General features: G+C 43.1%; 1 protein-coding gene across 2 annotated transcripts in view; it reads left to right on the top strand.

The window, feature by feature from the left end:
* Positions 1 to 709: 709 nt before the first annotated feature.
* Positions 710 to 12,522, top strand: part of LOC121290126 (secreted frizzled-related protein 1-like) — a 98,848-nt gene continuing 87,035 nt past the window's right edge. Inside the window, exon 1 of one of the 2 annotated variants that reach the window (XM_041210324.1) lies at positions 710 to 1,639. In XM_041210324.1, the coding sequence (XP_041066258.1) occupies positions 1,111 to 1,639 (529 nt within the window). In that variant the 5' untranslated portion in view covers positions 710 to 1,110. The remainder of the gene's footprint in view (positions 1,640 to 12,522) is intronic. The other variant, XM_041210325.1, reaches the window with a different exon arrangement.

Raw genomic sequence — 12,522 nt, forward strand, 5'->3', positions numbered from 1 at the left:
GCTCGTAAAGTTCCATGAACACACTTTTCTTCGTGAAATTCAGGAGCAAGATAGTAACTTCGCCTCGAGACCCGTCAGACAGCTTTTAAGTTCTGCCAAGCAAGTTGAAACAAAAGAAATGATTTTTTTTAAAGCCTTCTAGGAATCAATAGGCTCCATTGGTAACGCGAATGCGTGTTTTGAAAAGTTTCGCTCGCAGTACGGTTACAAATGCAGCCAGTCTTCCTTCTCCCACCGGGGGAGCTGGGTAAACCACTGACTGTGAAAGGGGCTGAAATTAGGCCAAGGAGTACTGGGGTGGGCTGTTTCTCTTTTGTTGAATTTATGAAATTGACCTAAAGCTGACAAGTAGGTCATTGGGAAAACACATGCCAGGACTTTTGATGAGTTAAACCAAACTTACGAATAAAACGATGTGACACATGTGTGACTTGCTTGTTAAAACGTATATTGCAACTGCTGGGACTCAAAAGCTTCGGAAGGAATAATCTCCTACTTTTCATTTAAATATGTTACCGCAATTGCCCACATTATCTTATTTTTGAAAGGAGAAATGAAAGCTGGGAAGCTGGTGGGTGGAGAGAAGTGGGGGGGGGGGGGGGGGGGGGGGGGGGGGGGGTGGCGGGGGTTGCGCTGCCTGTTACTGATTGGTAAATAGAAGCTGGAATTGACACTTGTAGAGGAGTGGAAGAGGGGGACGGCCACAGGCTGATTGGCTGCTCTGCGAGACGCATAGGCTGTAATGAAGACAGAAAGCTGCACATTCCAAGCAGTGCAAACTTGTGGTGAGGAGCTGAATGTTGAAATCAGTGGAGCAAGCTTCATGAATCAGCACTCCTTATAACACATTATGTGCACAGAGAACTGAAAGAGAGGTGAATTAAAACAGAGAGAGAACCTGGCTAGTCTGGATAATGAAAAAACAGAGACAGGTACTGATATCTTCGAGGCGTTCTTGTTTCTAAAGCAGAGGGCACAATAAAACTAAACACTGTTTTCTATAAAGGCTGATCCTCAGAGTGAAGCTAAAAGTCCAACAGTGCAGAACAGAGAAAAGTAACTTTGCCATCTACATACAAGACTTTCCAACAGCAAAGAGACCAAAGGAAAATGGGACAGAGAGATATTTCAAGCAAGACTTGCTGGAACTTTTGCAGTGTGTTTCTCCCACTGAGCATAGGACTGTTTGCCTGTTGTGTTGCGATGGAAGTGGAGGAATCCAGCTGGCAAGCAGACAGTCGCTTTTACATCAAGCCACCACACTGCGTGGATATTCCTTTTGCCCTGAGACTTTGCAATAACGTAGGTTACCACAAGATGAGCCTGCCCAACTTGCTGGACCACGAGACCATGGAGGAGGTGCAGCAGCAGGCCAGCAGCTGGGTGCCTCTGCTGAACAAGAACTGTCACCCCAACACCCAGCTCTTCCTGTGTTCACTCTATGCTCCCATCTGCCTGGACAGACCCATCTACCCGTGCCGCTCACTCTGCACGGCAGTCCGAGATGCCTGCACACCTGTCATGGAGTTCTTTGGCTTCCCCTGGCCGGACATGTTAAAGTGCGACAAATTTCCACTTGATAATGACTTGTGCATCGTCTTTCCAAATCCGAATGCCACTCACTCGACCAACTCGCAAGGTAATTTTTGCCGTTTGCGCTATGCTCTTAAAGTATGAAATGTTGAAAAGAAACGAACCCAGAAACCCGTTAGTGGTTGAAATGCTTGAAAGGGTGGAATAACTTGACTTGAGCGCAGAAATGACCCCTAAATGTCTTCTATTGAAATGTCTGATTTTCCATTGGCGAAGTTTATACACGAACGCTTCACTGGCTTGGGCTGAATTGTTGTTTTGCGCCGTGTTTAGGTGGGTGTTTACCCAGTTTTTACAAAAAAAATGGGATGCTGAGCAGAATATCCAGGGAGCGTCAGCAGACAGAACTGGACCATGTGGAACCATTTCTCGTTCCTCGATTATTGGAAACGGTGCCCAATGTGATGTCAATTGGTGGAATAAGAGGGAAAAGAACGTTCCTTTTTGTGACTGGAGAGCGAATGGGGAGTTGGGATAAAAACAATGGTAGCAGCCCCGCTCTCGGAATGGTGAACGGTGTGTGTGTGTGTGTGTGTGTGTGGACTCTCTCTCTCTCTCTGTTTTGCTTTTACTTTTCAGAGTGTTCGTTTGTTTCTTCCGTTTCGTTTGAAGAGTTTCGTACAGCCGATCTGCTTGTGAGCGAGGCCACGTTGGGTGTCTCGATCCAAGTCAATTGGAATGGCTGCAATGATGGGTTGGCGACAAGGGTACGTCAGGGACAGAGCTGTTAAATACCCGCGCTGCAACATTTTTCCAGTCTGACCGTTCTTGCGGGAAACTTTTACTCCGCACTTGTCTCAAAACATTCTCGCCATGTAGGTCTCTGGGGCAGGGTTCAACTAACCCTGAACTTGTGTCCCTCCAGTTAAACGCGCTAGTTTGTCAAAGTGACCCTCTCTAACTCTAAAAGTAGCGTTGGCAATGGTTAGATGAATAGATAATCCAGAAGTTTGTTCAAAGTAATCTAATCAAAGGGATTTAGAACGCTATAGTTAAATCATCTGCAGTTTTTGATTCTACTCATGCCTTTGCGATGTCTGCATGGTTTTAAGTTTTCTGTGGAGGGCACTTTGATATTTATTGTTGCAAAGGGAGAAGGTACCTGTCGGTTACTCTGTGAGATCGAAGCAAGATGATATCGCACCGGATAATCAGCATCATGACAGAATGCTTTTTTATTAGGATCTTGTTTGCGGTTGTTAGATTGCATGTACAAAGTCCGAATTTGTGCTTTTTTTTATTACATATCCGGCACTGAGCTCGCAGGTCGGGCAATATGTACTTTCTGTGGTACTTGGTAACATTTCCCTCTGTAGTCTTTCACTGGGGCACATTCACAGGAGGTGCACATTAAGTGCATTCATTATGAACAAAGTTGAACTGATTTTCCTGAAATGAATCGCTGGGCATGTCATTGGGTAAAGGTGTGGGAGATAGATTGGCAGTTCCTGTCTGCAGGAAAATGCATATTCTTAAGTCATTGGGCAAGGGTCATGCTCTTCTCTCTCTCCTCCACCACACCCCTCACACACCACCGACCACCACCCCCCCCCCCCCCCCCCCCCACCCCCCCGCGCCACGGTTGAAGAGCCTGAAGACATTGCCCAGGCCATTGGAGTGAGGTACCAGGAGGTTAGCGATACTTGTGAAATGATCGTCCAGTAACAATCTATAACTTCCAGTTAGAAAAGGAAGCAAACTGGTAAAAGGAAAAGGTTCTGATAAGGCTGCGAATAGTATATTGTCATTCACATTGTTGAAGTTCAATGGGACGTTGCTGGCCTTAAAAATCAGTCCCCCTGCTGGGCAGTGGGAACAGTGTCCTTCCGTTCTGCGAGATTTTCAGCAAGTGTGTGATGTGTGTCTTAGAAGGGACAATTGTTGTATCGGCCTTGTTAAATGGCCTACTGATAGAACGGAGTTTAGACTAGCTTATCTGACCCTGAATAAACATTCAAATAAATGGTTGTTTTTGTTTAGCTTCTGTATGAAATTTGTTGAATAATTACTGTTCAGTACTTAGTATTCAATTCAAATCTCTCTTCCCTCCCCTGAAGGCATTGGTTTCTTGCAAGGATAGAGGATCTGGATGCCAATCACATTATATCTAGCCAAATGCCCATTTTGAGATTTGCTAATAAGTATGTAGGCTATTCCGCCTTTGGGCAGCTGTGCCTTCATCTGCCTAAGCTTTGGAATTTCTGCCTTGCTACCTCCCTCTCCTCCTTTTAAGATGCTCTTTAAAATCCACCAAACTTGTTCCAATCACTCTTCATGTGTCAATATTTTTGTTATATAAAGGCAAGTTGCCATATTAGTCAGTTGTACACTGCATGGACTTCATTGGCATAACAATGGTCTGTACATCAGTTTGTTATATTTTACTGTGCAGTCTGAAGACTGGGATTTAAGCAGTGAGGGTTTTTAACACCAGAAGTGACCCACGGGCTAGAGCCAGGCTGAAAACAGTTGAAGTCTAGGCCTGATCATGTGAATTTAGTTCAGTCTAAATGTAACATTTATATTTAACCAAAAGATTCTCTTTGCAGATCTATAGAGATTTTTTTTCAAAATGAAATGTAATCTAAATTGTGTACGGTGATGAAGAATGCAATGGGACAAGATTGTCATGCAGTCAGAAGAATCATATTTATATTTCTCACAAAGTGACAGCCTGAACTGTTTAGCAAGTCTGCAAGCTTAATGTTTATCTTGGCCAAATTATGAAACACTGATGAGTAATTATTAACAGATTAGCATTTGGGTCTGTGAATAGGAGTGATAGCTGTAAAATAAACAGTGCCTTCATTGCTGCTTCCTTCACAGAACAAACTTCCATAGACATTAACGAAATGAATAGTTAGATGGAGTTTCCGAATTGAGTGCAGTTGGTGAAATGAGCACAAATTGTGCTCATTTGGTGAAGTGTTTTGTCGACAGAATTTCTGTTCATTATTTGCATATTACCGACTGGAAAATCTGCTATGAACTAAAGCATTCAGGCTATGTTAAGTAACTCTTGATATTGAGTAGCAACCTAGCGAAGTTCAATTCATACAGTTGAAAATGGGTTTGTCACAAAAATAAGCATTTTAAGTTGCAGTACAAATCAGCTACCTGCAAGTAATCTGATTTTAAACTGCTGAAAATGCCTTCTGAAATGTACACAAAACTGTTTACTCATTAAAATGGAGTACAGTTAGTTTCTTGTAAATTTAAGAAAAGTACATAAACCTTTTAAAACACATTTATTAGTGTCCTTGCACCCTAAAGATTAATTTTTGGAGCTAACTCAGTGAGAACTAATTTATCCTGAGTTGTAGCCAGTTTTGTGGGCTATGTCCAGTTTCTAGCACAATGCATTTTTAAACTTGAAGCTCCCTCTTGACCCAAACCCATCTGTTGTATGCAGTTAAAATTCCCTCCTACGTCACAAAAGAAGAAACTTCTGTGGAGTTGTTGCATTTTTTCACTTTGCTGGCATTCGCCATGCCCCTTTGCAAATGTGTAGAATCATGTTAGGTTACCGTTGCATAGACACTCTTATTCATCTCACCCCAATGGCTTTGAGATCAGCAAATATTTGACTGTATGGGCCATCTCAATCCAGTCATGTCTTTGCTTCATACACGCACGTTATATTCAAGGAGTGATTATCAAACAGCAATTAGAAGAGGGGATCATTTTGACTACTTTACCTCTCAACAGCCTGTGGGTATTGCTCCATTCCTGATGAGATCAGCCAGCTCCACATAGACCATGGAGCAAACTTTGGCTCTTCCTAAACTGTAAGAGACAGTTTCACACTGGATAGAGCAGTTAATAACTGAGCTACTGAGGTTTTCTTGCTTTTAACTTTCTCAGTTGCAACCACAGAAAAGTTAGTTTCTGACTGTGAGTTCCGTGCACAATCGCCGGTTGCAATTTATGGGGAGTGGCCAAGGCTGTGGTCCTGTTTCTTTTTGGACACCTGTTACTTATTGACACTTGATCTGACCCAGTCCAGCTGGCTTACTTGGTGGAAGCTGCTTGTGCACAATGTGTGTCAGAAACTCGTGGTCCAAGATCAATCTCACTGGGCACTGTCAGCGATTTCCTAACAAGACATGAGTTATGCCTGAAAATAGATAAAAGGGGACTGTCATCTTCTTGGGTCATTTGCAGACCTGCCCAGATCTCAATGCAAAGCCACAAGCAGGCTCAGCTTGTTACAGCTGTCACTTGCTGGTGGTGGGCATCACTAGATTCTGGGATACAGTCTCTGTACTTCAACCTTCTTGAAATATTAATGTTAGAATTTTTTTCAAGCAGTGAATGCATATTTTAAATGAAACAAGGTGAATGAATTGCACCTTCCAGCTTATAACCTCATTCAGTTGTTTTGTGAGCCTCTTTACCTGATCAGGATAGCACAGTTGATGCACAAATGCATAAATATGTGTGTGCAGACATGTAGCACATGGACACTCATTTATACATTGTTCACATGTACATTTTAGACAGATGTCCCTACATGCTGACATATACAATTAATACAGATTACATATACAAACAGGAAAAGAGCAAACATACACATGGACAGACCAACGTACACATGGACAGACCAACACACGCAACGCCTTTTTATTCCATGACGTTCTTATGTTTCACTGTCAGTAGTGAAGACTTTGTATATTCCTTTTTGTAATTTCCAAATGACCTATAAAGTGGGTTTGGGGGGGAGGGTGGGGTGATGGGGGAAATAATTATGTTCAATTTTTATGGAGAAAGCTGAGTCTTAGAGCAGGGCCACAGAAGTATTAGGGCTCTGGTTTTAATCACAGTGCAGTGAGTGCATGTTCTGTTCATCAAGTGACCTGCCTTGAGGTATATAAAACAGTCTCATTTCTCAATGACAAGTGTGTGGTTTGGAATAAAAGCAGCTGTAGAAATGTAGAAACTTGAGTGATTAGAGCTACAAATTAAAATAAGAAAGACAAGCTGATTAGAAAATGAAAAATATTGGTCCTATTTTATTTTTATAATAGAATTTCTTGGCTGTGGTCTGCTTGTTTGGAGGAGTTGTGAAAGAGGGTGTAATTGTGAAGGCATGTGAAAAGAGATGAACAGATGCAAATGTAAGAGGCAGATCGGGAAGCATTTTTTCACATGTTCTGGATGTTGGAACAATTAGAGCTTTCCAAACTGAGACGGATAGATTTTTGTTAGTTTATAGTATTTAAGGATATGGAACAAAGGTCAGAAGATGGAGCGGATCAGCCATGGTCGAATTGAATGGTAAAGCCAGCTTAAGGGACTGAATGACCCACTCTGTTCCAAATGCTACTATGTTGCTATGTTGGGCTTTGGGTGGGGGTGGGGGTGGGGGGTGCCAAGAGAGAGTGAGATGAGCTCTTCTGTTGAGGGTTGGCAGATAGTATCTATTGAGGTGGAATATCTAGAACCTTGGGATCAAAGAGGTTTACAGCACAGAGGAAGGTTGCTGTTTGGCTCTTCATTTAAAACAAGCCGAAACACACAAACTGCCCTTCCCCCTCCCCACATAAGAGGACAGAGAGAGAAAGAAAGAAGGATAAGAGGGCAGAAACAGGGGGCGAGAAGAGGGAGGGAGGGAGAGAAGAGAATTCCTTGTTGCATGGTTGACAGTGTTAAAGACACGCGATTTAAATGCAAGTTAATTGTCACACCCCTGGTATTAATAAATCATCAACAGAAGCAGCTGAACTTCAGGTGCTATCACCAGTCTATAGTGCAGTGTTCCCATCAGCTGAGTTCCCTTTGTTGTAAAGTCTGTTTTGGAGACACCAGGACACAGTCTGGGACAGCTCTGTGTTGTCTGCTCTGACACAATCTTTCCTAATTACTTTTGCCAGTGCAGTATTAAATTTTAACTGTCCTCCAATATAGCTGAGAGCCCGTACTGATGATATTCCTTGGACAAGGATTGTTATTTGTGTGTACAACTGCTGAAGAGCTAATGAGTGTCAAGTGCATAATGTATCTTTACACACACCTTTCTCCCAAGGCTCCTCTTACTCTTCGTGAAACTATGCTAATCTTTTAACTTTCAAGTTTATCCCATTGAGTGCGATACTCTAATCACCTCTGAGCATCACTTGTCAGTTTATATTTATCAGTTTCCCATGGGCTCCTTCAAGGTCCAGTTAGAAAGCCCGCTGATATGCAGAATAAGCACCATGCACTTGATGACATTGTACTGAAGGCGGCTAATCCAACAGTTCATCGACCTAGTGAAGAAAGTGTCTCATCATTGGTGTCAGAGCGTTGAAAGTTGCATTAAGGTGGGAAACAACACGCTGAATTTTAACACACACAAACAGATGCCTTAGACCGAACCCAAGCTTGTGCAGTGCACTCACTTTGGAGTTTAACGGAGATGGGTCAACGGATGGGTAATCAACCCACTCCCAGGAGGTGGGTTGGCAATTTAAACACTTTTATTGAGGCTGACAGTCTCGAGGTTAACCTGTAGGTTTAACAATAGTTGTTTGGGTTTCCCAGGCCTCTGGAAATCAAACAATGAGGACAGCTTCACTGAGAAGATGAAGCGCCTTTCCAGAACTGTTCATGGGCAAAAAGGAGCAGGAGTATTGACTCTGTACCCTCCCCTCTTTCACCACCACTGAACTCCACGCCCACCCACCCACCTTGCTCATTTGAGAGGATTCAGTTTTACGCCTTAACTGGAAGATGGCACCAATGACTTCAGCACTTTGTCCCATTGCACTGACGTGGCAGCCTGCATTATGGGCTCCATGGACTATGAAGTGGGATTTAAACCTCTACTTTTCTTATTCAGAGGCAGCAATGCTATAAGAGTCAAGGCTTACATTCCCTAGCTTGGCATTGGTATTAATTCCAACACGAGTCTCAGTGTAGTATTAACCCCTTCCCAAACTCTGATATGAGATGAAGTGAACATTTTTTTGTACAAAGCAAGTTAGGATCTAGAATGCTTTGCCTGAAAGGGTAGCAGAAACCGTTTCAGTGGTAACCTTGAAAACAGAATTGAGTAAATATGTGACGGGGGGAAAAGTTGCATGGATGTGGGGAAAGAATAAGGGAGTGGGACTAATTGGACAGGTCTTGGGGCCAAATGACCACCTTCTGTGCTGTCTGATTCTTATATAAAGGGAGGCAAACAGTACACCCCTTCTGATGGCTGCTATTGCTCAAATGCAGCAACAAACATTCCTAAGGCCATTGGGAACCTTTTTGTGCTGATGCACTTTATAACCAACAACCTACGAAGCCCCTGAAACAGGATTTCAATTCCTGAAATCATGGACTCAGCAAGAATGATGACTGGTGGAGTCATTGAAACTCCAGGATTTTATCTAAAAAATTCACTCCTCTGCCTGACCTCCAGTCTTCCTCACTTGCATGAGCCACAGATGGTGCTTGTACTGGGACACAAAAATACACTGGGGAGTTGTGCTTATAAGTTGTGCGGCATAGTGTGTGTCTATGTAAACCAATGGTAACCATCTGTTTCTTGTAGTGTACAAAGCAAACTCATGTGGATGACATTTAACGAGTTGTAGTATAGGGATGGATTGCTGTAATGAGCAAAATATGCAAGTGAGTGGATGGGAAATGAGGTTGGTATTTAAATACCGACACAGCCTCGTATCACAAGGATAAAACATTATCTGAAGTTAATTTTTCAAGGGGAACTCCTCTCCTATAATGGAATTAAATTGGAACTTAAAGCATGCACAAATAATTGACACGCACCTTCGCTTCACAGATTGTTTTGATAAGTTTATGGTAAATGATATTGCGCCTATTACACCGGATCAATGTCACCCAGCATTAATGATATAAACTGTTGGGGTCTGCGCTATAGTCCACCACTTGCATAGAAACAAACCCACCATCTGAGCTGTGAATGAGTATGTAATAAAGCAGATACTGGGGAGGAGATGTCAAGTGAGCAATCTGATCTCCAGGTTCAAATACTTATTACCAACCGCTCATGCTACACACTTGTGGATTATGATGACCTTTTGAATGCCTCAATTGGATTAAAGCTTGGTCACAGCTCGTTGTTTTTAGATTTAATATCTTTGCTTTGTAACTTGACTATGTGTGAAATGGCCTTTGAACTCCTTGAAAATCTTAAGTATGTACAACTCCTTTAGTAATCTCAGGACATCCCAAAGCGCTTTACAGCTAATTAAGTGCTTCTGACATGTAGTCACTGCTGTATTGGAAGAAAGTCTCACCTTGCCATCTACAATTGCAGTCTCCATATTTGAAAGCTGCTCCATAGCTGGCAAAGTGTGCTGCACATATGTAATGCAATGCAGTTTTTCAGGTGACTTTTGTAAACTGGAAAAAAATGACATAAACCTATCAATAAGGGAATGTGAAGCTGCTTTTAATATGCACAGAGACAATGCTGATCATGTGATTTTTTTTTGTATAGCTTGGGGTTTACTGTACCTCCTCCCATTCATATACACTTGCCAGCAGATGGTGCAGCCTTTCATTTTATAAAACCAGATTGCACTATGGGACTTGTTGTTTCGTACAGGGGCCGATGCTGTATTGTATGATCTAATGGAGTGTGAGGTAAAAGAAAGCAGCCTGCATTTACATAGCATCTTTCACGTCTTCTGTATGCCCCACAGAATTCCACAGCTGGTTAAATAGTCACAGTTATGTGTGTAAATGTGGCAGACAATTTGCACAGAGCAGGATCTCACATGTTAGTACACTTGCTAACAAAAATCTCACTTTTAATTTGACAAATTTCGGTATCCTTTTGATAAAGGTTGGCTGTCGGTTGGGGGGTGGGGGTGGGGGGGTTGCAGGGCGTTCTTGATTTCCAATTCTGTTAGAGACACAGTGCTTCCTGATTTCATCCCTTAATGGCATAACTCTAGATCACCCCCTCTCAGGAACTGTCTAATTTCACAGAGCAAGAAATGTGAACTTGGATGAGTTCAGACATCCTGAAGAAATATTAAAATTGTGCACCGCAAGCACCCACAAACAGCAGTAAAATAAATGATCATCATCTGGTTCAGCTGTTGTTCAATGGATTAAATCTTGGCTAGGACACCAGACAGAATTATCCACATTATCAAGAAATGCAATGGGATAATAGATGTCCTTATGAGAAAGCAAACAAGGCCTTGGTTTAACACTTCACCTGAAAAAGGGCACACCTGACAGTGCAGCCTTTCCTTAGTACTGCATTGGACTTTCAGCAAAAAAAATCGAAAAATGTATATTTGAAATTGAGAGATTTGACCGCAAATGGTTGTGACTCGTATTTCCATGGTTGAAACTGCCTGCAGCAACAAAAGCAGATGATCACAGCACATCAAAGGCATTTATCTAAACTGAAAGCATTTGAGGTGTTTCTGAGAGATAGAATAAGGCTCTACATAAATGCATCCTTTATTTTATTCTTTCATGGGATGTGGGCATTGCTGGCTATGCCAGCATTTATTGCCCATCCCTAATTGCCCTTGACAAGGTGGTGATGAGCTGCCTTCTTGAACCGCTGCAGTCCATGTGGTGTAGATACACTCACAGTGCTGTTAGGGAGGGAGTTCCAGGATTTTGACCCAGTGATGGTGAATGAACAACGATATATTTCCAAGTCAGGATGGTGAATGGCTTGGAGGGGATCTTGGAGCTGGTGGTGTTCCCATGAACCTAATGTGCTTGTCCTTCTAGAGAGTAGTGGTCATGGGTTTGGAAGGTGCTGTCAGAGGAGCCTTGGTGATTTGCTGCAGTGCATCTTGTAGATGGTACACACTGCTGCTACTGTGTGTCAGTGATGGAGGGAATGGACGTTGAAGGTGGTGGATGGGTTACCAATCAAGTGGGCTGCTTTGTCCTGGACGGTATCAAGCTTCTTGTGATGTGGGAACTGCACTCATCCAGGAAAGTGGTGAGTATTCCATCACATTCCTGACTTATGCCCTATAGATGATGGATTGGCTTTGGCGAATGATGAGGTGTGTTATTCACCACCGAATTCCCAGCCTCTGACCTGCTCTTGTGTGTATATGGATGGTCCAGTTCAGTTTCTGGTCAATGGTAACCCCCAGGATGTTGATAGTGGGGGATTCAGCAATGGTAATGCCATTGAATGTCAAGGGGAGATGGTTGGATTCTCTCTTGTTGGAGATGGTCATTGCCACTTCTTCTGTGGCTCGAATGTTACTTGTCCCTTGTCAGCCCAAGCCTGGATATTGTCCAGGTCTTGCTGCATATGGGCCAGGACTGTCTCAGTATCTGAGGACTCGCAAATGAGCATTGCAAATGGGTTGAACATTGTGCAATCATCAGTGAACATCCTCACTTCTGGCCTTTATCGAGGCAAGTCCCTGAAGCAGTTGAAGACAGGGCCTAGGACACTACGCTGAGGAAGTCCTGCAGTGATGGCCTGGAGCTGAGATGACTGATCTCCAACAACTACAACCATCTTCCTTTGTGCTAGGTATGACTCCAACCAGTGGAGAGGTTTCCCCCTAATTCCCATTGACTCCAGTTTTTCTAGGGTTCATTGATGCCACACTCAGCCAAATGTTGCCACGATGTCGAGGACAATCAGTCTTGCTTCACCTCTGGAGGTCAGCTTTTTGTCCATGTTTGGACTAAGACCTTAATGAGGTCTGGAGCTGAGTGGCCCCAACAGAAACTAACTGAGCGCCAGTGAACAGGTTCTTACTGAGTAAGTGCCGCTGGACAGCACTATCGATGACAACTTCCATCAGTTTGATCGAGAGTAGACCGAGTAATTGGCATAGGTTGGATTTGCCCATGCTTGTTGTGAAAAGCCTTTTGAACAGAAGTTTGTGACGGCACAGCTATTCTTGGCTGCCAGAACATGGAGATTCCACACCTCTTCTGGAAATGGGCTTTTTTCGCTGATGGTCCTAGAAG

This window comes from Carcharodon carcharias, chromosome 17, assembly GCF_017639515.1.
Source record: "Carcharodon carcharias isolate sCarCar2 chromosome 17, sCarCar2.pri, whole genome shotgun sequence".
Lineage (NCBI taxonomy): Eukaryota > Metazoa > Chordata > Chondrichthyes > Lamniformes > Lamnidae > Carcharodon > Carcharodon carcharias.